The 26,961-nt window shown below is 44.4% G+C and overlaps 1 protein-coding gene across 1 annotated transcript; it reads right to left on the bottom strand.

The window, feature by feature from the left end:
* Positions 1-4,272: 4,272 nt before the first annotated feature.
* On the bottom strand, positions 4,273-26,010 carry YWHAQ (tyrosine 3-monooxygenase/tryptophan 5-monooxygenase activation protein theta). Its single transcript, XM_084285189.1, has 6 exons — positions 25,874-26,010; positions 24,730-25,114; positions 9,503-9,626; positions 6,882-7,045; positions 6,412-6,507; positions 4,273-5,347 (listed from the first exon to the last, which is right to left on the bottom strand). Exons 2-6 carry the CDS (start codon positions 25,021-25,023, stop codon positions 5,288-5,290), a joined length of 738 nt encoding a protein of 245 aa, XP_084141315.1. The 5' UTR covers positions 25,024-25,114; positions 25,874-26,010; the 3' UTR covers positions 4,273-5,287.
* Between the last annotated feature and the right edge of the window lie 951 nt (positions 26,011-26,961).

The raw sequence follows: 26,961 nt of genomic DNA on the forward strand, positions 1-26,961 counted from the left end.
TCTCCCGGTGAGTTTATTGGAACTGTCCAAGACCAGATGAAAATTGAGGGAAGGGACGTGATGGAATAGCAAAATGTGGAGTCAGACTGCCCATAGCTGTAACACTATTGTACGCGAGCATCCCTACAGACCTTTAGGTACTCACTGAGCAGCTCCTCCTGGTCCCCCCAGTGATCAAACCAGCAGCCATCCCTCGTGCGTGGAGCTTGACAGCCAACAGCCATGACAGTGACCAACTTCCCACTTGGCAGAACACTGACCAGGCATTAACATTTACTTCAGGCACTCAGCATAGCTAAATATTAACACATTTAGATACACATGTGCATGAGAAACCTCAGCAGAAGGATGCAGTTTGCTATGGTAGACCTAAAGCTGTTATCAACAGCGTTTGCATAAAACCCTACCGAAGACCTGATCTATACAAACTGAATCATTTTAAAGACAGAACCCTGAGAACATAACTCATTCTAACGTTATTCATCATTTAATTCACTTTTGAAGTTCACCAGCTGCTGAAGTCTTTAAGTCAGATAGCGTGATCTTGTTCAGACCATTGATTCCGAGTAGGATTTAGCAAATTAGCTAACAAATTGAATTTAAGCCATCTATACATTGAAACCAATAGAAGTTATGCTACCAAGAAGTGTTTTAATGGCAGCCCGGATTTCTCACAGGAGATGACAGAGCCATTTTTATGAACAGCACTGACAAAAGTCCTACTCCACAGCCCCACAACATCCAGTTGCCTCCCAGTTTACACATTCAGACAACTGCAGGCATGAATTCTTCTGTGAGAACCTGAAATGTTTTCTAACCTGAACTTAAACAGGCTAATCTAAGGCATCCTGCACTACCGAGGCTATGGTATCTCTGAGAGATGCCCCAAATCTTTTTGAAAGACTGAGTTATGTGAAAAATGTCATTATGTACAACTTTGATACTGTCACTGCTGAGACCGAATTTCATTGTTCTCTGTTTACAGCATTGGTTTTCCTTGGAGAGCACAGTTTCAGTAACTCAGAGCACAGAAACAAAACATCTCTTTTCTCCCCCTCCTTTTCCTCCTTCTCTTCCATGACCACAACAAGCCCCCGTGATTGTTTCCCAACAGATTTATGACAATCCTGAAAGACCCAGCATCTGCTCGGCACCAACACAGTCAGCAGCCGTACATTCATTTGAAGACAGAACTGAAGAAAATGAGAAGAAAAAAAACGGCAGTGCTCAGCCCCAGCAAATCTGACAAACTGTCCTTTTGTTTGCAGACCTAGGGGGATTTCACAATGACGATGACCACAATAGAAGGAATGAGGATTTAACTAAGCATGGGGACTGGACAACTGAGAATATCATTTGTAAGAGAAGAGCTCATGAGCCACTTCTAATGGCATTTACAGAATCTCCAGCTCAGATGATTCTTACGCTGATGTCAGAGCACAGCACGCTAGAGACACACATGCCTTAAACAAGTTTTCACGTACAGAAATTGAAATTCTGAATCACTTAGTCACATAGTTTGAGGCCACACTTCATTATCAGACGGGTACTTACGTCTCTCCATCGGTTTGCAGATTCTGGCACAAAGACTGGAAGAGGTACCTCTACGAAGTTAGAGTCCTCACAGCGTAGTGGAAAACATCGTGGCAGTCATCCAGGGCTGGTACTAACATTTCACCCTTCCCACACTGGCATTTTATTCAGCTGAAAGGTGGCCAAGCTGTAATTGCTGAAGCTCCCAGCAGTCATGTCATCTGGCTATGCTTACACAAAAGAGGGCAGTTCTACAATGAAATCCCAGATTTTTGGTACAAGAATTGGGATTTTACAAGTGGGATTTGAAGTCTGTAGTTTTTCAGTAGTGTTGGGAATAAGTTTCAGGTTTGCACTTTCCTTATATACGGAATTTTACCAAATTTCAGGTGGTGGTTCTCAGATATTGTTAGGACATTACTTCGGCTGTGTAGTCCACACTTGAAAACCACAGTAACAGGAAAAACACATTTCCAGTTAGATCACTGATACATTCTGTCTGTTCACCTGATTTCTAGTTACCTGAAGCAATGTAGCCAAGTAGCACGTGCTTTGTTTTACATTATCATGAAATTTATCTTGTGGCATAACAAATAGCCCGGTATCACACCAATAAGAACACTAAATTAGAATGGAAGAAAACAGTTTCTGTTGATATTACTATTTTCAACAAAGACCTTGAGAAATATAAACCTCCCTGTTTGGCTGCTGATCTGAATTATAGCACAAATGTCTGAAAAGAAAAAAAAAAAAAAAAAAAAGGATTCAAGTGGAGTACCAGCTTTACCAGCCCATCTTTACCACCATCACCATCTGGCAGAGAAGTTGTGAACTCCAGAGCTCATTTTTTTTTCCATATCACTCTGAAAATACTAAGAAATCAGTGGAGATGATTAACATACTAATGTGAAATCCTTTGGAGAGATCAAAACTGAAACCCCGCCCTGTAAGATTCACTGCACACAGCTATCTTTAGCATATGATCATCCCATCTATAGCAAGACTGTTTTAGCAAAGAGACTTGGATGTTTTTCAGTTGTCCACGCGCCTTGCAAAGCAGCAGCATGGCTCAGGGTTTGATGTATTCCCCTGTCCGGCGTTCCCTACGCCGCAGGGCATGTCCTCTCAGGTGAGGTGGGGCAGCAGCTAAGTGCAAATTATCTCCTGGAACTGGAAAAGCCCTAATACCACATGCATGTGCTTAATTAGCCTGGGTGTTACACTAATAATGGGACTTACCTGGGGGAGGGATGTGGACAGGGGACTTTCCAAAGGTAGTTAGGCAATTATAGTCTATTATTTTTCTGTATCATCATCCTATTCCCCTGTACCTTTCGGTGCTTCGTGGAAGTAAGAGTAGTGAAAGCGGTACTGCATTCAGCATTATTAAAATAAAAGAGCTGATGCTGCCGTTTCAACATGTATCTTCTGCACAAAATGGAGATGCAATGGACAAAACAGCTACCATTTGCCCATCTTGACAGACATCAGAAGGAGCATTTAATAAGTTGAGCTGTAATCTAGATACCAGGCCCAGGTAGCATTCCCGTAACAAACACTGACAACTCTGCAAGTTGCAAAGGGAATGAAAGAAAAAGCCGTGTGTCAGCTGACAATGTAGCATATGCTGAGACAGCAACCAAAGCAAACTCTTAAATGAGCAGATAAAACCGACTGCTAGCATGTATGCGCTGAAACATTTTCACAGGAGAACGAGCACTTAGCAGTTAACAACCTTTAAGGAACAAAGGATCAATAAGAGATGCATGGGGGAGGGAAAGAAATTATGAAACCAAAACACGGATTAAGAAGCATATGAGTTTATGTAGAATCCTGCCACACAATACTTTGACAGCAATTCAGAGTGACTGCATGAAGAAAATGGAACTGATACATTTGTTTGTTTTCAAAAGCAATGCATGTCAGTTGAAGCATACATAATCTGAACAGTTTTATTGTCGGAATACTCATTGTGCACACTGAAAAGAACAAACGAAACGCATGGAAGGTGGAAGATGTACCATCAGAAATCTACACGGACTAGCAGTATGTCCTTTTTCATAATGTCATATCCCGTCTAGCCAGGACACTAACAGGAGTTAAATATTTTCAAAAACCCACCAACATGGGGAACTAAGAGGTAGAGGTTTAGAAAAAAAAAATATAAGTGATCTAGAAAAAAAGAAAAAAAACACAGGCAGAACAATCCATTATTACAAAAAGCTCCAAAAATTGAGGAAACAGTAATACTAAAAGCAGACTAAGAACAACAGAAAGCAGGTTATGATGTGGCAGCACACAAACTAACGAGCTAGAGGACAGATTCCTTGGCATTCCTAAAAGTGTATCCGAAACACCGTAACAATAATGATGACCATCAGTGAAAAAAATGGGAGGACAGATCAGAGAATTTCAAGAGATTACAAAAAAGGCATAATTTAGGTGATAGGATTTGCAAGCCAGGGAAGAACATCAAGAACTTGGCTATTTTTTCTTAGGTCATTAATAAGGTGAAGCCATTAGCTCAAGTAGATTTAGTTATTGAGAAGTCCACATGTCAGATTAACTATGGAAAGTTATCCAGCATTTTTTCATAAAATGCGAATTGTTCAAACATGACATGAGTTTGAGAGCAGACTTTTTACAAGTATGCGCTATATTTGAGAAAGACTTCTAGCACAAGATGCTTAACTTTAGCCCTTAGGCAATTACATGGAATTGTTACAAGTCAACAGTAAGTGGTTTATAAAATGTAATTTTATTTAATGTTACTTTGCTGTTACAGAGGGCATAACATTTTCACAAGGCTTTTTTGGGACTACAATCAATGATTAGCAACACACAATAGTGGTCCGAACTCTCTAAGTAACAATCACTGGACAAACTTGACACCTTCTCACATGTGCACAAACCTGCATGGAAAAGTACTAAATTTTATACTTGGACATGTGAACTTCAATTGGTTTTCCCATTCCAGTGTATTAAGAAATGACATGCACTTTAGTCTGCCAAAAAGCACTGCCTGTACTCCGGCAGTAACATGCTGCTTCTAATACATAGTAAAGTGAATACCAGAACTACAAAGGCAGGAGTGTAAGTGAACTTTTATTGGGAAGGGATATCAACCGAAACAGCAGCAACTGAAAATTAAGAGTAGCCCCTGTTTTCAAACACGCAAGCTCCTGCATTACATTACAAATTGATTTGCTTCCTGTATAAATTTTCAAACTAGAAATGCTCAATTTTGTCTGGCCTGATACTTCTTGCATCTCTACCGAAAAGAATACACAGTAGCACGTGGAAGTCAATTATGGGAAGGAAACCCTGCATAATAAGAAGGGAATGTGGAGAATTAAAAGCTATGTGGAACACTCTTTAGTTGCAATTAACTACATTTCCATATCTTACTGTAATATAAAACACAGTCAACTGGCAGGAACTGGTTCAGATTTGTTTTTAAATACCAGGTACACTTTAGTCCGCTACATAAGTGTTTGGAAGTTACTTATGTTTATATGAAATGAAGCTATTAATACTTTTCTACAGCAGTAACCGCACACCAGGAAGGCCAGGACAAACACAAATCAAGGAATGGAGTTTTCCCAAAGCTGCAGTGTGAAAAGACTATAAATTGATTTCCATACACATGGATGGGTTTTCTTTGCTATAGGAAATCCAAGTGGAGCTATAAGGAATGGAGACGTGTAAAAAGGTTTCTTGAGAAGGAAAGGGAGAATGACATCCCGCGTGCAGTTTAGTTTTCTGCACCTTCTGCAGCATCACATTCTTCTCCTGCACTGTCTGATGTCCATAACTAGAAAGAAAAGAAGAGCAGTGTCAGCTTTTGGAAGGAACTTTACTTCCAAAGAGGGACAACTATTAACTGTACAGAAAAAAATGAGTTAGATTTAAGGATCTCTGCAAAGTATCAGTGCGGTGGAGCTACAGATATAGAACCCTGGCTTCCAGTACTTGCTTGAGGAAAGGTAATTGGAAATGGCTCCCCATGCAGAAGGCACAAGTAGCTCTGCCCCTCAGGTGTTAAAGGCAGAGCAGGCACCGTTCTCAAGTCCAGACTTTTGTGCTTAATAGCACGGTACAAAATTAATGATAGACCATTCAACAGCTCTTAATGACAGCTTCCTGAATAACACTAATTTCAAAAGCAGAGGTCTGGATCCTAAGGGATTGCCATTTTAGTTACCGAAGTAAAGCATTTTACAGTGCTAATAAAGACGTTTCTACTGAAGGGATATTGCAAAACTGTAAGTGTTGCTGTAATTTCAAGTATAGCAAATATCCACAGAGAGGATATTCTCTATAAAATCGCCTTAGTTACATATTTTAAGAGCCTAGTGGTTCCATTAGGCACTTTTCTTAAGCAGCTGATCATTACAATTATACTCTAACTCATCGTATCTTTAATATACTGAGATTTCAGACCTTTTGTTTTAATGAAAAAAAATCAGGAAAATGACTAAAGTAAGCCACACTGGATGTACAAAAGTGAAGATGTTGTTTCTGAGGTACTGGTTAAGACGTTTTTGTGATCTTTTGGGGATTCTCATTCACTACTATTTCTGGACTCCTTGTCCTATTTTGTACATTAAAATAGCTGGGAACGTCTTTCCCCCTTCATCGAAAAGGCTAGCAACAAAAATTAAAAACAGGAACTATCCACAGTTCTATCTGCATGACACAGCATGTAGTTGCTGACATCATAACTTAGTTTGAATGCAGCATAAGTTGAAAAGGTACACCAGGGTAAATAGCTTGAGTCAGTGCTATGTTTTGTGCTAAGTGTTTTCATTTCATCACAAATTCAGTTTAAGCAATTATACAGCTACAGAATAAATAGCACACAAGAATTCAACTCACTGTTAGGTTGTCTCTAAGCAACTGCATGATGAGAGTACTGTCTTTGTATGAGTCTTCGTTCAGTGTATCGAGTTCTGCAATGGCCTCATCAAACGCCTGGAACAATTAAGAGCAATTAAGCCTCTCTATTGACTGATAATTAAAGAAACAGAAGTTAAGTTTACCTGCAAAGGCAGCTTTAGAAGAAAAAAAGTGTAACATTAGAAATTAGTGATGAGTTGGTCAATTTTCTAATGAGGCATAAAGGCAGTGCTGCTTAAAATTTAAGCCACACTGTAAAAAAAAAAAAAAAACAAACAGCCTGCTCGTACCCCTTTAATTCCATCAACATGGAATTAAAGCTTGGAAACCAGATACATTAAATAGGGTCATTTCCTGCACAAACTCTAGGAAGTCATCGTTCAGATTATTTTAAGCATCAACTCTTTTCTACTGCCTCTGGGCTTAGAAGCAAAAAAAAAGCGACTTACTGTCTTTGCCAGTGTGCAGGCAAGCTCAGGATTGTTGAGAATCTCATAATAAAATACAGAGAAGTTAAGAGCTAGACCCAAGCGAATTGGATGTGTTGGTTGCATCTCCTTCTTGCTGATATCGAACGCCTCCTGATAAGCTCCCTGTGAGTTTTCTATTGTTTCTGTGAAAAGGAGGAGAAACATTTCAATATTAGGTAGGGTTACTATGCAATAGTAGTATTTTTTTAAAAGGTATAACCATTTAAAGTACTCCCTTAGCAGGAGACTAAATAGTCCTCCATTTAACCCTCCTCTTCCTTAAATCATGGTAATAACTTGAAGCCCATTTTAGGTAGAGCTACCACACTGACAAACCACAGGGGGCAGATTAAGCTGCTGCAGAGCACAGGTATTCAGAAGGCAGATAAACACACAAAAGTTGGTAAACACAAACATCAAAAATTATCGCAGTACCTCAGCTTGACATACAAATGTATAGCCTTTGATTCAATGCCATCTTTCGTTATTAAAATTGTACATTTTTTCCTACAGAGATCCTGCTTCTTTCCCTGCATAGGATGCTTGTGTTTTGAGTTGGGCGTGTAGCATAAAGGTGGCAGCTGCTTGTACAGCCCTACCTCTTCGTGAGTTAGTCTAGAAGACACAGACTGCATGTTCTTGAAAAATCTGCCTTCAGAAATCGGGTAGAGAGAAGTAGGAGGTCAAGATTAAAAAAAACAAGGTCGTACCCAGATTAGCTTGGAGAAATGCCACTGAGAAAAGAGGTTAACAGGGCAAAGTAGATGCACTGGGAGTGATACACAGTTTAGTAAAGATTCTCTTCTGGAAGACAACCAAAGGGCCAATAGTAGCCCTAAATGTGCCTGCCAAATGAAAATAGACTGGAGAAAAAGGAAAGCTAGTCTCAGAGCTCAGAATCCAATTCTCTGAGGAACAGCACCCTAAGTGCTCTAAAAAGTATTGGTAAAAAAAAAAAAGTTTGGTAAGTAAAATCTGTTAAGTATTCAAGAGAGTGAAGTTTTTCAATATTTACAATGTAACAAGCACTAATGAACTATTGTTTAAACCAAGATAAAGACAAAAAGCCTAGTAAATACAAGAAATAAATTAGCTTAAGTGCATAAAGACATATTTTAAGCAGAAAAAATAAACAGATGCTTAGAAATGGGGCATCAGAAAAGCCTGCAGTGAAACTCAGGGGAACTTGCTGAAAGCCAAGCACAACGTGCAGACATGGCAAAGCGTGTAACACAAGCTCCTTGAATGGAAAGCACCAAAATCTGCTAATAAGGTTATCAATCAGTCCCTCTTCTCCAGTAAGCACCCACATCAGCACACGTATCACTTTACATGCGCTCTTTTCAGCCAAGATAAGCTGGTATTTCTCTGCTTAGACAGCCAAAGGTTTTTAACTCTTGCTTGAGACAAAATGAAGAGTATTTTTAGTAGAGACAGCTTGGCTTTGGCTTTCAGACTTGGACCTGCTGGTGTCATTTAAATAAGGCAAAAGGGTAAAAATTTCTGAAAGCAACTCATCGATGCAAAGACTTTTTACTTTTTTTCCTGTATTTTCATCTTTTAACTTCAATCCTCTTACAATACAAGGAAACAAAGCTTTTGTTTAAGTGACAATCAGCTCTGTCTTCCCACTTTGCAATTCAAGCAGTTTAGACTAGCCAGCACTGTCAGATGCCTGCCATGCCCAAGCCAAAGGGACAGCCACTTCACTCTGCCAGCTCCCAACCATCTCTCTCCTTTCTGTGCTACAGCATCACTCCAGGACTTTCTTTTTTACACAAAAAGACATCCCTAGCTTATGCCATACCATGAGTTTTTAAACATCTCAACAGTGCCTGGCACCTAGCAAGGTAATCCTGAATTCAATACAGCCTCAGAATAGAGTTAAGATACTCCCCAGAAGAGCTCTGAGTTACTTCAGGCCACCTCTGCACATGTTCTAACCGCATTTTTAGGACGCCCAATATCAAATGACACTGCCAGCTGGGACGTTTTCCAGGCCTTTTCTGCTTGGTCCAGCAGGGCAAACTAAAATTACAGGGATGCATTATCCCTACCAACAGCTTCCAAGTGAGCTCACACTTTTTCCAGGGTACACTGAGCTAGTAATGGTTACTGATTTATAATCTTTGTCAGAGGACTACAATAGAGTTTACCTCACACTGTAATGGTTACAATTTATAGACAGGACTCGACTCACTTAAGTAGTAAAAGAAATTGTTAGAGAACCGTTTTCCTCAATGATTTTATTTTGATAAAGAAATACAGCCAGCCAACAGCAAGTATGTTCACAGATCTTTACCTAAACTGATTTCCAGAAGTTCTAAATAAATGCTGTCAGACAACCATCCAGAAGTTTAGGGTAGATGGCAAGAATACCAGCCCAAATTCCCTTGCATCCCATGTTGAAGGTCTATTCTTACTTCTGCCTATACAAACATTTGGAGATCTCCACTCAGCCTGTCCCCGTGCTGCTAACTTTCACATAAATTCAGAGGAAGATGTTGAGGTGTGCATTTCATTTGTTCCCTCCCCTATGGCTCAAAACTGAGGGTCATTAACTATTAAAGACCCAGAGCAGCAGATCACTAGGTACTTACGTTTTCTGTCATCACCACAGGCAACTTCAGCAAGGTATCGGAAATAGTCTCCCTTCATCTTCAGGTAGAATACCTTGCTCTCTGGGTTAGTTGCATTAGCTATTAAATATTTGTCCAACAGCTCCTAAAGAATAAAAAAAACAGACAACATTAGCTTTTTACAACACTGAAACCAAGTTCAATTTATTTTTCTTCTCTTCAGTAACTTTGGATGGCCTCAGATTAGCTACAAATTAAGAGGGGAAGGGAAAGGGAAGAGTTTAAAGAGCATTTTGGATAAACCATTTAAACAAAGTGCACAAATCCACAAAGCTAGATAGCGTATTACGACGATCAGACTGCACAAAGTAGCAGAAGAGGTTTACTGGCAGATGGTTTCAAGAACACTCTTAAAATGAGAATTCTGAAACCACTGCTTGAAATGAGTAAGCTCTTACTGGAAAAATGAAACCCTATGCATTAATTGTCAAAGCTATTATAAATAAGAATTCATTCTACTTCACAGAAAGAATTACGAAGAATAACCGTGATATCTGGTGTAAAAGCTGCGTTCAGACTTGCAATCACACAAACCAGGGTTGCCAGCCTCCAGCAAGGTACGAGAAGGCTCTCTGCAAGGTTAGTCTTTGCGAGGTAGGGGTGGAGGAGAAGGGGAGCAGAAATGTGGCATTTTCCCCCAGCCACAGCAGTTCTCAGCTCTCAGGTGCTTCAGAGAACTACGGGGAGACCATTTTCGGGCTGACCTCCTTGTCCCCACACCCCCGGGATTTTTACCTACCTCATTACCCCAGAGCAGCCACGCTCTCTGGAATTTACAAGAGACGCCAATGAGCTCCAGCACACTCCAGGCAGCCCCACAATACCCAGAGCAACTTTACACTAAGAATTTAAGTGATAAAGATCTGCATTCAGTTACTTGGAAAATAAACAGGTCATAAAAGCAGCAGAAAGTTTCCACCCAGCTTGCAGACTGTGGCTAATAAGAGGTTTCTTACAGGAACATGTAGCCAGACTCACGAAGCAGTACACAGGTACTGAGCTTCAAGGAACCGTAAGCTTCTAAGGAAAAAAAATTCACCTTGTAACCAAAGCACTACCGAAAAGGAGTGAATTTGATATAGAAGCCTCCGTAGACAAACACATTGGTGTTCTGGGAGCAGCAGCAGAACCTGAGCTATGTTTCAAAACAAGAGTTCAGGCGGCGTAGGCAGCTGGCTGGTACAGCCACACATTAATCCTGTTATTTCGGGTGAGTCATCCGCATCTTACAGAGAGGTATTCCCACCCTACAGGTTTCTGCAGCGAGATTTTATCTCTGTCTCACTGTTTTCTTGATGCTTTTCTCTTCAGACAGATGAGGATGCTATCAGGAAGCTTCCTAGCCTGGTTCAGCCCTCAGATTATCCCCTTCTTTCTTCGCAAGGGTAGTGACAAAGTCACCATGGTAAGTCCAAGAGTGATCAAAAGAAACTTCATTGGCGAAGGGATCAGGTCTGAGAAGCTCCTCAGGCCCTGCTCAGGTCTGAGAAGCTCCTGAAGCACACTGACGATAATTTTTTGATAGAGGTATCGAGGGAGCTGAATAAGAAAGGTGTCCTCCTAGACCTGCTCAGAAACAGAGGTCTTGGGGGTGACGTGATGACTGGTGGCTGTCTTGGACACAGCAATCAGGAGATGCTCAAATTTAAACTCTTTGGTGATAGGGAAGAGACCTGTCAGCAGAGCTGCTACCTTGGGTGGGGGACTGAAGGCTTTAGGCTGCTCAAGGAACTATTTAGTGAGGTCCCCTGGGAATCTGGTTGAGGTCAGTGGGGTCCATAAAGGCTGGTCACGTTTTAAGAGCAGTTTTTAGGAGCAGAGGAACAGACAATCCCAGCACGTCTGATGCCATGCAAGCAGTGCAGAAGGGCAGCTTGGCTGAACACGCATCTCCTCCTGGGACTTCAACACTGCTCTGTTACTTGGTGAGCTCAGTCACCTCTCAGGTAGGGATCAGATAGAGCACAGACATGTGAGGCCTTCTTTGCCTCCGTCTTTAACACCCACGATGGGCCCTGGGCTGGAAGATGACAGCCACGGGAGGGATAAGCTCCCACAGGCACGGAACTTGTGCAGGATTTGCTGCTGAATGCACACAAGTCTACGTGGCCTGATAAAGCTTATCCCAGGGTACCGAACGAGTTAGCCAATATTGCTCTGAGCCAGCCCCCAGTTATTTGCCAATGGTCTTGGGAATCTGGAGAGGTTCCAGTTGACTGGAAGCTGACAAATGTTATTCAGGAAGGGCAAGAAAGAGAACGCGAGTAATTACAGGCCTGTCAGCCTCACTTTGGTGCCTGGTAAAGGTATGGAAAAGATTATTCCGAGAGTTATTGAAAAAGACTTGGAAGACAATGCAGTCATCACGCCTTCGTAACTTCATAACCCTTTGTGGCAAGGTTGCCTACCTGGTAGATGAATGGAAAAGAGTAAACGTGGGTTTTGGGGGTTTAGGAAAGCTTTTGGTGTTGTCTTTCTGCACAAAATGCCCAGTACACAGTGGCCAGGTACCCAACACCATGGGCACACGACTCGTTGATGGGTCAGGTTCTGAGCTGTAGGAGAAGGGCTGTGTCTGGCTGGTGGCCAGGCACCAGTGCTGCTCCCCAGCACTCAATTTTAGGGCCAGCTCTCTTCCGTGCTCTTATCAGCAACCCAGACACAGGAGATGAGCGCACACTAGGTACGTTTGTGGACAATACCACGTTTGGAGGAGCTGTTGATTCCTTTGATGGTCGGGGAGCCTCACAGAGGGATACATCCAGCGTGTCAGCGCATCCTCGAAGAGCTGCCTGCACCATGCACGCCTGAAAACTGATGGTTCTGAGCAGACATCCAAGGATTTTTCAGAAAAAAAGCTGCTGCTTGGAATGAACTGCAGTTTTTCAGACAGCAAAGAGTGGATTACATACGTGGATTTCCTACGTGCTCTTCAGCTGGAGAAGTGGAGCTGCCCAGACAGCAGCTCCCACTCCCAATTCATCTCTGGGGCCTCCTAAATCCTTACCACACCACACAGTAAGAGCTCTGTGCCTCTGTCAGCTAGGGCAGAGCATCTTAGTTCCAGATCTGTGCTTTTCTTCTTCCTTTTTAAAACAGCCTTGAATGGAACAAGACTTCTTATTTATCAATCACGTAAGGATGCAAAAGAAAATAAAATCAGACTGAGCAAGGGTAATTTATCTATGCAGACTGTTTCAAATCAAAACGTATTTGGTACGCTCAGTGAGCCATTCATCTCAGATATCACCATCGTGTCTCACCATCCATATCTCACCCTCCCCTCTAATGGATGGGAGACATTGGTGGGGCAGTGAGAGTAGACAGGCATGGTAAGATAAATGCTTTTTGATCGTTGATCAGGACTGTCAGGCAGTCCTCGACACTGCTGCAATCAGTTACAGCCAAGAAAACTCAAGGTTTCCTACATCTGTTCTTTGTCTTCCCCCGCTTGGGGTTTTCTGCCTTTCCATCAGACAGCAATCAGTCACGAGCTCGCATGTTAAGTGCCAGTTTCTGGTAGGAAAAATGAAAACTGGTAGTCTGAACGATGAAGGAGACCTCAGCCACCTCAATTTCTTATGAAAAATTTTACCTAAAGACATAGTCAGGCACTCCCACAGGTATGATTCTGAGAGTTTCCTAATACTGCAGCCTGCCTTCATGTTCATATAAAAACAGATGTGCCCATCTTTTTATTTTGGGGTGGGTTAGAAAGTTATCTATCAAAATACAGTTGCCACCATAAGATCTGCGATGGCTCTTAGCACCTTCTAAATTGAGGCTTGACCAGCCAGCAGTTACCTGCTCTATGAAGTGAAACTTCCATGAAAAGCCACAGGATGCTCGAGCTGTACCTGAGCTGTCTGCCAGCAGCCTGCCCTGCTGCTGAGCGACTCAGAACCACGAGCAGCACAAAGAAGCAGGATTCTGAAGCCTTGTCTCAAATCAGACCGTTTGTTTTCAGCACAACTGCTCAGGAGTAGGTTTGCACGGTGACAATTTGTTGCTGGTATCTGCTGCTTCCTTGATATTGAGCTGTTCTTCTCAAGTGGCACGCTGCTCCTCTCGTGCTGGGACAAGATCTCCCCTCTCCCTCCCCGTCTGTGTTGCTTCCATGTCTGAATTCACTTCTACCTTTGCAATCTGCTACCACTTTCCCCCCCAATATCACTGCATTGCCATAGACAATATTCCTTCTCCCTCCTACAGAAGGGTGCCTTTTTTGTTTATTTCTTAAAGAGATGCCAGCAACATGAGCTACTGGGCCCTGGAACAGTTCCCTGAAGAAGCCAGCCAGGAACCTGGCAACAACCCACTTCTTCCCCCTTTCAAGCTGGAATTCATTGGGACATTCCCTCCCCCCATTGGGGGGCTTATTCCTTTACATGCCAAGAGAAGATTACATTTCAGTTGCATTTTTCCATCCTTCTCCAGTTCTTTTTGCTCTTTTCCAACTGATACTGCCTTTTTTTTTTTAAACTATTTATTCCCTCCCTGCTTAAGCAGTAACAATGGTTAACAGTGTCACAGCATCAGCCCATTGCAACTCACCTGAGCCAGAAACATTGAGTTCATCTGCTCTCCTCACTTCCTTATCACTCCAGCTTTGTGAAAAGCAAGCCCTGAAGGAATATGCCAGCTGCATCTCTACTTGGAGTACCTGAGATAGACAAAGCAGCTCCCTGAAGACAGCTCCTTCATAATTATTTGTTGTGTGTGTGCACCCAGCCAGCCTTTCCTTACATGCACCATACACACAGCCCTACAACTCATGTACTAGCCATATTCCACATGTTTGCTGTTGCCTTCTCTTCAGGAACATCACCTCACCCCAAATCCAAGCCTATTTTAAAGGCAAGCCTGACTGAGACATCAAGTTAACCTCAGCACTCACTAAATACCTTCTGTACAGCTTAACTGTGCGCTGTGTTCAAGTGGCAGAGGAATAGTTCCTGCTATTTGAGCTGTCCTTCTCTTCCCACATACTTGGCTATAACCAATCTTGACAGCAGAGATGAGTTTTAGAAGATATATTCTTGTGTACTAAATTGAAACGTTTACTGTCTCCAGCACTTGAATCATCTAATACGTGATTTTCTGTCTGAAACCCATCAATATAAAACTACACACACATCCCAATGGCATTACCTAACAGCTGCATTATTCATGTTTCCCAGTTCAGGACCGGAGGATGAACACGAACCAGCTCAGCTCTGGAGATTAGCTACTGATCACAAGTAGTTTAAGGTTTATTTCTCCAAGCAAGCTAAAGTTATCAAGTTATGGTGTGCCTAGGCACCTCCTAACTCAAAGTATTTCCAATGCCACCACCGAGACATGACCTAAGCCTGTCATAAGCATCAACATCACCAGCACCAAGTTATTTAACAGAGAGCTCTGCACTGCCTTTTATCACAGCTTGGCACGGTACCTCCTTGCTTTTGCTCCATCAGAAAGACATCACAAGTAGCGACATTCCCCAAAAATCTGCCTCCAAAAATAAACTGCCTAAGTTGCTGCCTGGTCTTTAGGAAGAAGCCTGCTGATGTTCAAAACCCTGGCACAGGGGTTTGTGAATAAAGTTTAAATAAAGCTCCATTTTTCTAGTAGAACCACTTCAGCAACATTCTTCCACCCATGCATCTTCCTTCAAGTTATTTAAAACTTATTCCATGGCCATCTTTCGGGTGTATGATTATAAATGTTGTTCTTAAGAAGTGTGAAAATAGTTCGTGGGGAAGCAATTTATATTTGCAGGTTTTAGCAATTTAATATTAATTCTGTGCTAGGCTTTGACTAGTACGATACAAAAAAGCATTAAAAGAAAAGAAAATCCAATAGAATTGGGCAATCTCTTTGTCAGAAAAAAAAACTAATCAGTATCTGTGCATATACTGTTAAAAATTTGGTATTCCTCCTTCCTACCCCAACACCATGATGGAAGAAGTTCAACCCCATGGAATAAAAAGAGACCAGCTTCAGCTGCTCACAACTTCTCTGCTGTCCAAACACTCTTCAGCTCTGCCAGCAGAGGTGCTACCACCCCCAAGCACCTATTTTCGGAGGTCTTTCAGAGCCTAGATTCAGTCTATTGGTGCTTCCAAGGCATTCCTTCTCTTCCCAAGCTGACACTGAATTTTCTTTATTTTAAGCTTTCATTTATTGCAAGTATTGAAGAGATGTTACACAGGTGAGAGCAAGGAGCTCATTACTTCGCGGTGTATTTGCCTGTAACAGCAGAGGCCAAATGGTCACACGCCAGTGAAGAAACTGCTCCAAAAAAAATCTATTTTTGATGCTAGGTACCTTAAAAAAGCATCTCATGTGCAGGGTGCATGTCAGCACCACTTGTTTTTTTAGCAGGTTAACTCACCACTCTGAACATGGATTCAACATCACACTCAGTCCCAGCCGGAAGACAAGCAGCTTGAGGCCAGCAGACATGCCACGTAAAGTGTGCGACACTACATAAATTCAGCCAGGTCTGCAACATACAAAATACCTGGAAAAATCCTCCAGTCTGAGGCATTTCTCAAAGCCCATCCAGTTTGAGGAAAGCCACCTACAAGCAGCACACAGGGGCCTGGTTTCTACCAACTGCAGTCAAAAAATATTAAGCTGAGAAGTTGGTGACAAGACTCAGCGCAGTATAATTCCCTTAAGATAATTATCACCTGCGAGTGTAAGCAGTCCAGATATTGGGTGTTCCAGGCCGTTTGACATCACCCACCATCAGCGTAGGCTCAGCCCTTCCAGTGATGCGTGTACTCACAAATGACCGCCCGTTTTAATCACCTAGTAAATTGGTGTTGAGGCTCCTCTGCTTCAAGTCGAAATCAGTCATTCCAAAGTCCACAGAGTGACTCACTGCACGCTAGGTGTGTTTTAACATTCACCAGTTGGTTTCTCCACAGGAAAGGGAGAGTCCCTTGCTGCAACAGCACGATCACTTCACTTTCAAACCCGTAATTCAGCAGAAGTAAGCTCTTCATCCTCCTGAATTCGAGCTCTATGCATCAACTGCTTTTGGGGGAACATCAGGAGGTCTGCAGGAAAACCATTTAAGACATGAGTATTTGGGTTTTTATACTGAGTATGTCTGTGCCTTTCCTACGCCCTGGCCTTACGATGGCTTAGGAGAGCCTGAGAAAGCACTGCTGAAAGCAGAGGCAAACATACCTGCCACGGAAACGGGGAGGGTGATCTCATTCATCTTTTCCATTTGGTTCCGAGTATTTGTCTACATAGCTTTAAAAACTGGCAGTCAGCATTTGGGATTGGCCCCGAACAAAGGATCTGGAATCCCACTTAGCAGATGCACTGGAAGCTTCAGCTGCAGCAGCACGCCTGCCCACACGACTCCCACCTGGGGCCAAGATTGATTTCATCCAGCATTTACATTCGGTGCTTACATTCCTCCTGAAACAAGGAGCTCTACGGTCCCCGAAGAGCTACGTAAGCCAGGAACTAGAAGCGTGTGGAAATGCAACTTCTCCTTTCTATAGATTTTCATCACACAAAACCAACAACCTGGAGTCAAAGGATTATTCGAGATTTTATGGAAGAGGTCTAAAGTTTTCCAGTTCTCCTCCTGCCAAATGTAGGAGTGAGTCTTCAAAAAAAAAAAAAAAGCCATTTTTCAATAATTTCAGTTTTTGCTGAAATAACAGCTGCACAGCACAGCCAAAGCTTTCAGGAAATTTTAGTATCCAACAGATTTATCTCAAATTGATTCTAGCATTTTTCCATGATTGCATTTTCCAGATTTCTAATTCCTCCAAATACTGCAAGTGCTATTTTCCCCTTAGCAAACACGTATCACTGACAAGCCCTTCCCTTCAGAACCCTGACCAACTAAAAGTTTCTTCCAGCATCCTCCAGTTGTCATCTTCCATAATATGATGGAATCAAGCAGTCCAAGTCTGTTTAAAACCTTCATTTAAAAGAATTTGTGCTTTGCAGCTACAGAAGCTCTGAAGTTACTGAAATACAGGACTAAATTCTCAAAATGAGCAACAGCAAGCTGGAACTAGTGGGGTTTAAGATGCTAGTGAGTAAATAACTAATTTTTAAAGCCAACCTTTCATGCTATCAAATGAATATGTAGGGTAGCTATCCAAGTTTGACTTGGTTCAGCTCTGCTGTTTGGAAGCCCGAGATCAGAGGCTTCTTAAGACCAAAATCCAGAAACGTAATAAGATTTAGATGTGCTTCCCTCCCGTTGTTTTATGCTGCTGGAAGAGCCTTTTATACTGTTCAGCTTTACATTAACTTGAAGGAAACAAAAATACATACACACTTTTTTCATTTAGCATATTAGCAACATGCCAGTAATGTTATTCCACAAAGCAGACGAGCTCCAGCTACAAAGCCTCCCCTCTAAGTGCAAGAGCTAAAAGCCAACTTTCCAGATAACCTTGTTGCAACAAGTTCCCACAGCAAGTGAACCTTGACTTTTGTGCTCAGGCCCTGCCCGCTCGCTTCCACTTCAAAACAATTTCTGCTTACAAGAATTTTGCAAAACGCACTCAACATAAAAACTTCCTGAAGAAGTTTTATGCAGGAAATAGGAGGGTGTCAGCCTGATAAGGCAGTGTCCAGTGTATTTGGAAAATTTAGTAACAAAGCCAAAAGAGCTTTCTGTTTCCAGAGCCTACCGTGGTTCCTACACCCAGCTGCCTCAGCAGATGGGCTGTGTGTATTAAAGGCCAGACCAAGATCACCAGAGCTATGTAAAGACCTTCCTCAAGGTTAGGAATTCAGAACTCAAACACTTCATTCCTTTTACAAATTAAGCACAAGGCACAAGCAAGATTAAAGCTAATTGAGGACCTCGCAGTTCACAGGTCTTTACTCCTTGTGTGTTTTGCTGGGCACAGAGAACCACAGGACACCAAACTCAGCACTTCAATTATTTTTAGTGCCTGCTATGTCTACGGTGCCCAGTTCATATGAACTGCTCGTCAGCTGTATGAAGTGAATTAGCCAGCTACAAGCTCACAAGGCAGCTGCGTGCTCCGCTGGAGCACTGTGATACTGCTCTGGCTTCGGGGACACAGGATGAGGAGGAACCTGTATCTTCAATACATAGATTTCTTTACTTCAAAAAGACACCCACTGTATCATTACCTAATGCAGTTGTCTTGCTGGCGCCTTTCCTAGCTGGCAGATAATCATGATAGTTATTTTAAAAAGTCTATTAAAAGTGTTGCTGCATCTACAGAATAAATAAAATTTGTGCCTTAGTTGCCCAGTACTAGCTAGCGAGTACACCCTATTTGCTCAAGGCCACCCAGGCAATAAGTGACCTCCACCGAGTTTAATAATTCTCACCGTACAAGCAGGCTGCGGTACAGTACAAACAAAGCTTTCACAGCCTCGACTACAGCCATGCCAGTTAATTTATAGCTTAACCTCATTAAAAAATGGATCTGACACTGGAGATGGATGGAGCTTTGGCTGCCCTACTTCCAACAGTTGGGTCACCTGCATTAGCAGTATGATTTCCTATTTTCAATTACACCACATCCTGCTTCTCACGGGGTGATAACATTCGGGAGAGGTCTCTCTGAGCTGTTGGCAGGCATGACTTTGCAGAAGAGGTGCTGACCATTTCTTGAAACTTTTAAGAACACACAAGCTGACTTTCATGCTCTCCTACCTTCAGCAGACATGAATTAACCCCGGTCTCAAGATTGCTATAACCATGCATATCAAATCAGTGATCTAAACTCACCCCAGTAGCTTCTGAAAAAGGAAGTGACACCGCATGTACAAATATAGAGGCACAAGTTTTCGGAGCCTGAGACAGGATACCTTGCAGCCATTTATCTTCTATCTTTCACCACTTTGATGTGCTTCAGAAATTCAGCATCTCGCTGGAGGGCGTAGGGGGTATGCAGCAAGCGATGAGGGCATGCGATGGAGGCCTCAGCTACCACCAGAATTCCTGCAACTATTTTTAGTTGGGCTCTAACAGTTTTCAGCCGCTTCAGGAACTTCAGTGTACCCTAGGCTTTATTTCTGTAACTTTCCTAGAGATGCATTCAGTTTTCTTCGCAGGGAAGCGTAGTACTCCAGCAACAGATTTTAACAAAGGGAACAAAAAAATGTCACAATAGGAGGAACAACTATGAATAAGTTAAATTTAGAATTCACATTGAACTTAAAGCATTCATTTAATGCTAACTCCGCAACTTTGGATTTGCCAGGAAGCGGTGTTCCCAATCTAAGGGCTGGCTTTGAGCCACGAAGTAGCGAGTTTTTTAGGCAGTTACTTAATGAGGATGAGTCAACAGCATTCCTTTAACTTAAAGAAGGCAGAAAACTCCTTGAGACACTGCACCAACTACTATAGGGACAGCTAGTTCCAGTCCAAAAGCAGCGTGAACTTCAGTGGTTAGTGCATCAGATCTTCAGAACACAACTGCATCCTACACAGTCCCCAGCATCAAAAGATGAACATCCCTTTTACTCAGATGCCAGTTTCACCCCCGTAACATTATGGATTTCTGCACACATTTTGGCAGTTCATGGAGAAGAGGCAAGCGGAGAAATAGCATTCAGTTATTAGACGAAATCCTGAATTGTTCTTACAGTAGCCCAAAGCTCACACTTCCTCACCCTAATAGATTACTACATATAAAATAAAAATCAAAATTTCACTTTTCTGTAGGTCAAAGGTAGCAGTGGTGAAGAAGAGGCTTGTGTTCAAAGCGTTTTCATCATCCACCATCAGACATTTCAGTTCACATGAGGAGTCTGTTGGCTTCTGCAGGACAACACCAGCTCCATTTCCAATGAAGCTCTGAAGTTGCGCTGTTGAAGGTCACATCAAAAGCAGCCTTTTCTAATATGTGGTTTGATTTTTGACTTTTTAATTAAAGGGATTAACTCTAGAAGAGATCTACAAAGGGGGCGAAACAAGAACTGGATGTAGATTCCACCCTTATTATTAGCACTTAGTCTCTTAATTACACAAAGCAGAAGTATTAACAGCACTGCAACCTTGGGGGGAGGAGGAAGGAAGGAAGGAAAGGGGAGCTGGCAAGAGCAATACGCTGCGCCGGGCTTTCGACAATTAGCACTGCAATCTCGCTGAAGATCAAACATTTACAAGCATCCTCTCAACATTAAGACAGTAAAAATTGAAATAAGGCAGACCTTACAGCTCAAGACTATTGCAGACACCGCCATGGGGCACAGAAAAGCATCCCGAGCACAGGTAACGTTACTGCGAGGCCATTTCCAGAAGCTCACAGTGCACTCGCTCATTTCTAGAAACACTGGGTCTGACAGTGCTACATAAAGCTTTCTGCTGAGGATATCCTAAAAAAAGGATGTTTGGAAACAACAAAGAGAACCACAGCATAGCTACGTATATGAGGTTATCTAAAGAGATATTAAGAACCTTTTGAGTTTCAGCTGGAGACATGAGGAGTAAATAACCATCAACACACAGTTGTTTCCAAGCCTTAATAAAACTTTAGCCACTGCATCTTCTCCAAGTTTTAAACCGTAAGTCATCAAATCTCAATCTCCATCACTCCATGAAGAGCTCAAACTGCGCTGGGACCAGTTTTGACCACATGCAACATGCTATCGAAAACACACGGAAGAAAACCCCAAGTTGCAGGTGGGGAGAGAACTGCTTCCAGTCAAGGGTTGGCGCCCTCTTTTCCACGGCACTGGAGTTCTCCCTAAAGAATGAAGGAACTTGAACATTTTGCCAATTATTGAAATGCAAAGGGACCAAGGTTTTCAAACCAGACTCTCTGCATCCCCAGAGGGGTCCCCCTTCAAAAGATCACTTTTGGAAAGTGTGAACTCACTGAAGTCATCGGGTATCTACAAAATAAAGCATCAGGCTGGTATCACGTTCCTTGTTCCAAGTTTCACACATGTTTTCATTAATCATGCACAAGTTGGTGGCACATCCATCCCTCCTTTCTAGCATCCCTGCCTCAAAACCACTCACAGAACTTCAGGGAACGTGAACTTTATTCTCAGAGTCTGAAACAACGTAGCTCATCCGTACCTTGAAAAAAGCCAAGCTGCCAACCTATTGATTTATCCAGGAACAAGAGAGTTTCAAGAACAGTGTGGACTCCGATTCTTAAGGGACAATTCAACGTTAATTCTCTACATTACCAAAGAATTAGTGAATCAATACAGGAGCTTCAACAAAACCTGCTCGTGTACCTTTCAAATGAAGCACTTGATGCCAGTTGTTTGACAGCCAGGCCATTTCTGCACTGAAGAGCCACTCTCACTTGAAAGACCAGTCTCACAATGAGCAGTTAAAAAGCACTGAGATCACATCAGCTGCTACTTGCAAGGCAGACAATTAAACAAGTGTCTCCACTGCTTGGCATGAGATGGAATATCTTGCCACGGCCACTGAGTGTGCACTCATTACATAATTAGTAAATATGTAGGTATGTATATGCGCACATGTTTATATTATTACATACATATTATGTATATTTGATATATTTATCAACCTAATTTTGGATGGCTATATTCTAATGGTGATGAAATTTAAGTTCCTTTTCAAACCACAGCCTAAAATAGTGCCTTTAATTAGTTTGAGGCGCTGTTTACAGGGAAAAAAGTAACTGCAGGTTCAGTGTTGCCACCTTTTTAATCAATAATCAGAAGGGTTTCATAACACCAGCACAAGTATTTCTAAAAGAAGGTCTCTACAGCAGCAGACAGACTTCGTTTCGAAAAGCTGTGCCACACCAGTAAGGAAAAAAAAAAAAAAACTTTTGAAAAAAGCTGTTAGTAGTATGACTAAGAGCAGCCCCACTCCACCCAACATCCACCCTTGCTAAATTCAAATACTCCAGCTGACAAGCAACCTTTCCATGCTGTTTGCCAGCAGTTGCTTCAGTTTAGCTGCCTTCCTAGAACTGAAGGCGCATCTCTGAGTCAAGTTCGCAGATCTAAAGAGCCGGCAGCAGTTACTCCAGCATCAGTAAATCAGGAATTACCACCCAAAGGAGTCAGAAGCGCTGCGTGGCTCAGCTTTAAGACACCCATCTTTTGTAGTGCCTGCACGTTTGGGTTTCAGCCTCTCTTGCTGACTCATGGATCGTAGGAGCAGTAGGTAGATGGAGGAGGAAAGAAGCAGCACACTACTGCACACGGTACTCAGAGGGAAAGCAGAAAGGTGGAGGCTTGCAGGAGCAAACTGTCACCCCCTGCCAGCAGAGGAGGCACACCTTTGCCAGCAGGGCACAGCAGGAAAGGCACGCTGATGTGGAGGTTTGTCTTCACTGCTTCCTGCAGCCTTCCAGGCAAGGAGGAAAGGATGAAGCTGCCAACCAGGCCATGGCTGCTAACGGGGAAAAAGACTCGAATGTAGAGAAGAAGTCGGCTAGAACAGGAAGAGCTTGCTTTCCTGGCATTAAAGGCTTGTGTTAGCACAGCTCCCGAGCTACCTGCTGTACACTATTTGATACGACTGGAATAATTCCAGTATAGCCGCCGTGTGGCTGCCTTTATCACTCAGAGGCATTCCACCTCCCCCCAGAAGCACCAGCTCCTCGTTAGGACGGCACAGCAATGAGATTTTGCTCATAACCTCCTCCGGGGAACTATTACCTAGCAGGACAGAGGGAGATTAAACAGCCTGGAGAACGAGCTCTATGGCCAGGCCCCAGGACGTGGTTCCCAAGTGAATCCAAAGGAGATTGAGACAAATGACAGCAGCACACACACTGACACCCTGTCACGCTAGGGCTAGTGGCAATCTTGTGTGGGGCACTGATTCTCATTTCCTGTGACAGGTTGCATAATTCCCACAAAGGTGAAGTTTCGGCAACTGAACTACACCCATAACTGTAGAACAGCTGCTCTGAAAGATGGGGATTCTTAATACATCAAGGAATTAACTCAGATGATTCGTTCAGCTAATATATCTCCAAACAATTTTCAAGCAAAGGCAACTCATTTTGACTGATTTAGAGAAAAATCCAGGGGGCAGCACACAAGGAAGCATATAGGTATTTCCAACACAATCCAAAGCACCCCTTGTACATGAGCCCAAACAGAAATCAAGAAGCAAATTCAGCTACTTCCAAACCAGTCAAATTTCAATTCAGGTCTCCTAGCCCAATTTAGGATACATTTACCTCAAAAGTTGTTGATTTCCTTATAGACTTGCTTCTTCCTGTTCTCACGTTTGCAATACTAGACATAAATGACATACTTTTTTTTTTTTTGTTGTTGTTTTTAACTTAAGAGGAGCAAACCACTGAAGATTATCCGCCGTGCAATTACGACTGCATTCCACACGTGCAGCTTCCTGCAGCCAGGACGCCCTGGGCACGCAGAGCAGGGTCCAGCACCCTGCACACTGCTGACACAGGTCTGTACCACTCCTGCTGCACTGCAATATGGTTTTCACTATCAAAAGCACCTGGAATTCTGCTGCTCGTACACAGATTTATTTATTCCTGGGCTTTGGTGCATGCTCAGGTCTGTTATGCCTGTCTTCAAATTTTTGTTTTATATTAGTCCACAATAGCTGCAAATTCATCTTGAAGCACCCCCGAGAAATCAACTTGAATCTGACAAAGCCAATTTCTACACGATCCTTCTCATTTCCTGTGAAGATGTCTTACCCCATAAAATCACCATATACATATATGTACACACACAGAAATCCCAATATCTCAAAATGTCTCTTAAAGACCCCATGAAGAGTGTTTTTCCTTACCCAAAGCAGTAAGTTAAGCGAACACCATGCTTTTAACAAGTTATTAGCTCAACCCTTTATTTCTTCAGGTCATTCTCATTCTTTTTAACTTATCTTATGAATAGCTAAGCAGCCACAGCAAACAGGCACCAGCCTGAATTCTCAGCATCTCTGCAGTTACCTAGTGCAACACTGCATATGGATCACTTCAAAGAAAACAGATCTCAAACACAATTGAGCATACCTCAAATGCCTCTGCACTTCTGGCACCCACAGCCTGGTGCAGATGATCTCCTTCCTCAGGGTAAGGCATGTAACAGTTGCAGAAGTTACAGCACTGACTTCCCCTACCCCGGCGTTACACTTCACGTATTCCCCAGCCAAGTTCCCAGTCCTACTCCTCACAAAGCAGCATACACGAGTACTATTTCTTTCTCTCAAAAAAAAAAGAAACCAGAAGAGAAAAAAAATCCCCACTCACCAGCACGGTGGTGCAGATGGACCTGAGCTCAGACTCCACCTTCTCCCGATAGTCCTTGATAAGCTGCATCTTCTTGTCGCTGGTGTCTGTCTTCTGCTCGATGCTAGAGATGACCCTCCAGGCAGAGCGCCGCCCCCCCACCACGTTCTTGTAGGCCACCGAGAGCAGGTTGCGCTCCTCGTTGGACAGCTCGGCACCTTGCTCAGTTACTGCCTTCATGCAGGTGGCCATGTCATCGTAGCGCTCAGCTTGCTCAGCCAGCTTGGCTTTCTGGATCAACTCGGTCTTATCCATGGTGGCTGGCAGTGGGGCGGGAGAGGTATGGCAGCGAAGGCAGGAGAAGCTGGGGACGTCACGCTCCCAACGAGAGAACGCACCTCAAACCCTGCCAGAAAAAAAGGCAGCGACCGTGATCAAACGTTAATGAATAGTGTTGTGCATGACCCCTCGCGGAGCCCTAAAGAGGAGGAATGCAGGGAGTGTGTCTCCCTGCCCATCTCGCAGAAATGGGCTGGGATCATCACGCCCTTCCACGTAGGGCTGAGGGGAGCGGCTGCGCTCCCCAGGACCCGCTGCTGGGGAAAGGGCGGTCTGGGAATTCATCCAGGGAGCCGAGAGCCCACCGCTTGGGCGGGGCGGGCGCTTTCCCCTCACCTTGCCCTCGTGAGAGGGGGGCGAGGAGGCTCGGGAGGCTACCCAATTCCCGCAAGCCAAGCGGGCCTCGCTTAAAGCCACTCCCTGAGGGAAAATAATAATTAAAAATAAGAACAAGGAATGAAGGAGCGAGCCCAGCCTGGGGGCGGCTTCGCCTCCTGGCGGCGGGGCCGGGCAGGGCAGGGCCGGCTTCCTCCCCCCCCGCCCCGCTTCCCCCGGGCATCGCCCCGCAGGGCCGAGGAGCCCCTGAGGCAGCCGAGGGGGGGGGAAAAGGCGCCGCGGGGCCACCGGGTGCGAAATGGCGGCGGCAGCGCCGGGCGGCACCTCCCTCCCCTCCCTCCCTCCTCTCCCTCCCGCCGCCCGCCGCCGCCGAGCGCCGCGCTCACAAAATGGAGGACGCTGAGGCGGGGCCGGGCCGGCGCCTCGCAACGGTCGCCCCAACGGTCGCCCCAACGGTCGCCCCAACGGCCGCGGGGGGAGCCGGGCTCACCTGAGGGGCCGCTGCGCTGCGCTGAGGCGAGGCGAGGCCGGGCCGGGCCGGGCGGGCGGCGGCGGCCGCGGGGCTGCCGGGCTGCGGGGCGCTGGCGGAGAGAAAGGAGCCGCTGCCGGGCCGGGAGGGGAGGGAGGGGAGGGAGGGCGGCGCAGGCAAGCTTAGCGGCTGCTCGGCCCGCGCCCACGCGGCCAATCAGCGGCCGGGCTCGCCGCCCGGCCCCGCCCCCCCGCCGGCTGGCAGCCAATGGGGGCGCAGCGCGCCGCCGCCGCCGCCGCCGCCCGCGGGGGCGAGAGCGGGCAGGGCGCAAAGCTCGGTTGGCCCGTGGGCTGCGGCTGGGGCCACGGGGTTTCCTCCAATGAGATGCAGGGTGAAATGACGTCACTGTCGCCATGGAGATGCTGCTACAACCCTCCCCCCTCCCTCCCCCGGCCGGGCGGGGGCTGAGGGGCTGCCTGGGGGGGGGGGGGCGGCTGTGGGATTTGGGGTTTTTGGGTTTTTGTCCGAATACTCTTTTTTTTTTTTTTTTCCTATTTTTTTTTTTTTGTCTCAGTTACCCCCGACAAAGGGCGTTTTGCTCCTTCGGGGCTCGGACAAAGTGCATATCCCCGGGTCGGCGGGTCTGCCACACGCCCCTGTTTGTCCCCCCCGCCATGGAGCCTGAGGGGCTTCTCCTCCTCAGCAGCACTCCACGCAGCCTTCCTCGGGGACAGACCGTCCAAAGCCATTTGTAATCCACAGAATCACAGAATCCACCACGTCTAACCCCCCTCCCCCCCTCCTAGGATCCAGGGGACACGAAATTGTTCACAGCGAGTCAATGTCCCTCCCCTCCTGATGGGATGAAGGGCAAGCATTTGACATCCGCACCAATCGATACATTTACTTTTAACCCTCCTCTCCTGCTTTCACCTGGCATTAGTTTTGAAGAGGTCAGAGACGCAATGCACAGAGACCGGAATTTTAGGTTGAATAGTAAAATCCCGTCCAGTCAGGAGTGAATAATCATGAGTCAATCGCTGCTCCGCTTCCAAAACACTGCTTAGACGGCTGCTTGCACTCAGACTGCCCCAATCTTGGAAAAAATG

Source organism: Netta rufina, assembly GCF_964035555.1.
Source record: "Netta rufina genome assembly, chromosome: 3".
Taxonomy (NCBI): domain Eukaryota; kingdom Metazoa; phylum Chordata; class Aves; order Anseriformes; family Anatidae; genus Netta; species Netta rufina.

Bases quoted from the DNA above. Each gene is read 5' to 3' on its own strand.
- YWHAQ (XM_084285189.1), bottom strand. From the start codon at position 25,023: ATGGATAAGACCGAGTTGATCCAGAAAGCCAAGCTGGCTGAGCAAGCT. The intron at 7,046-9,502 runs GTAAGTACCTAG...TCCTTTTCACAG, and splicing joins CTGTGGTGATGACAGAAAAC to AAACAATAGAAAACTCACAG. The intron at 6,508-6,881 runs GTAAGTCGCTTT...TAATTGTTCCAG, and splicing joins CCTGCACACTGGCAAAGACA to GCGTTTGATGAGGCCATTGC.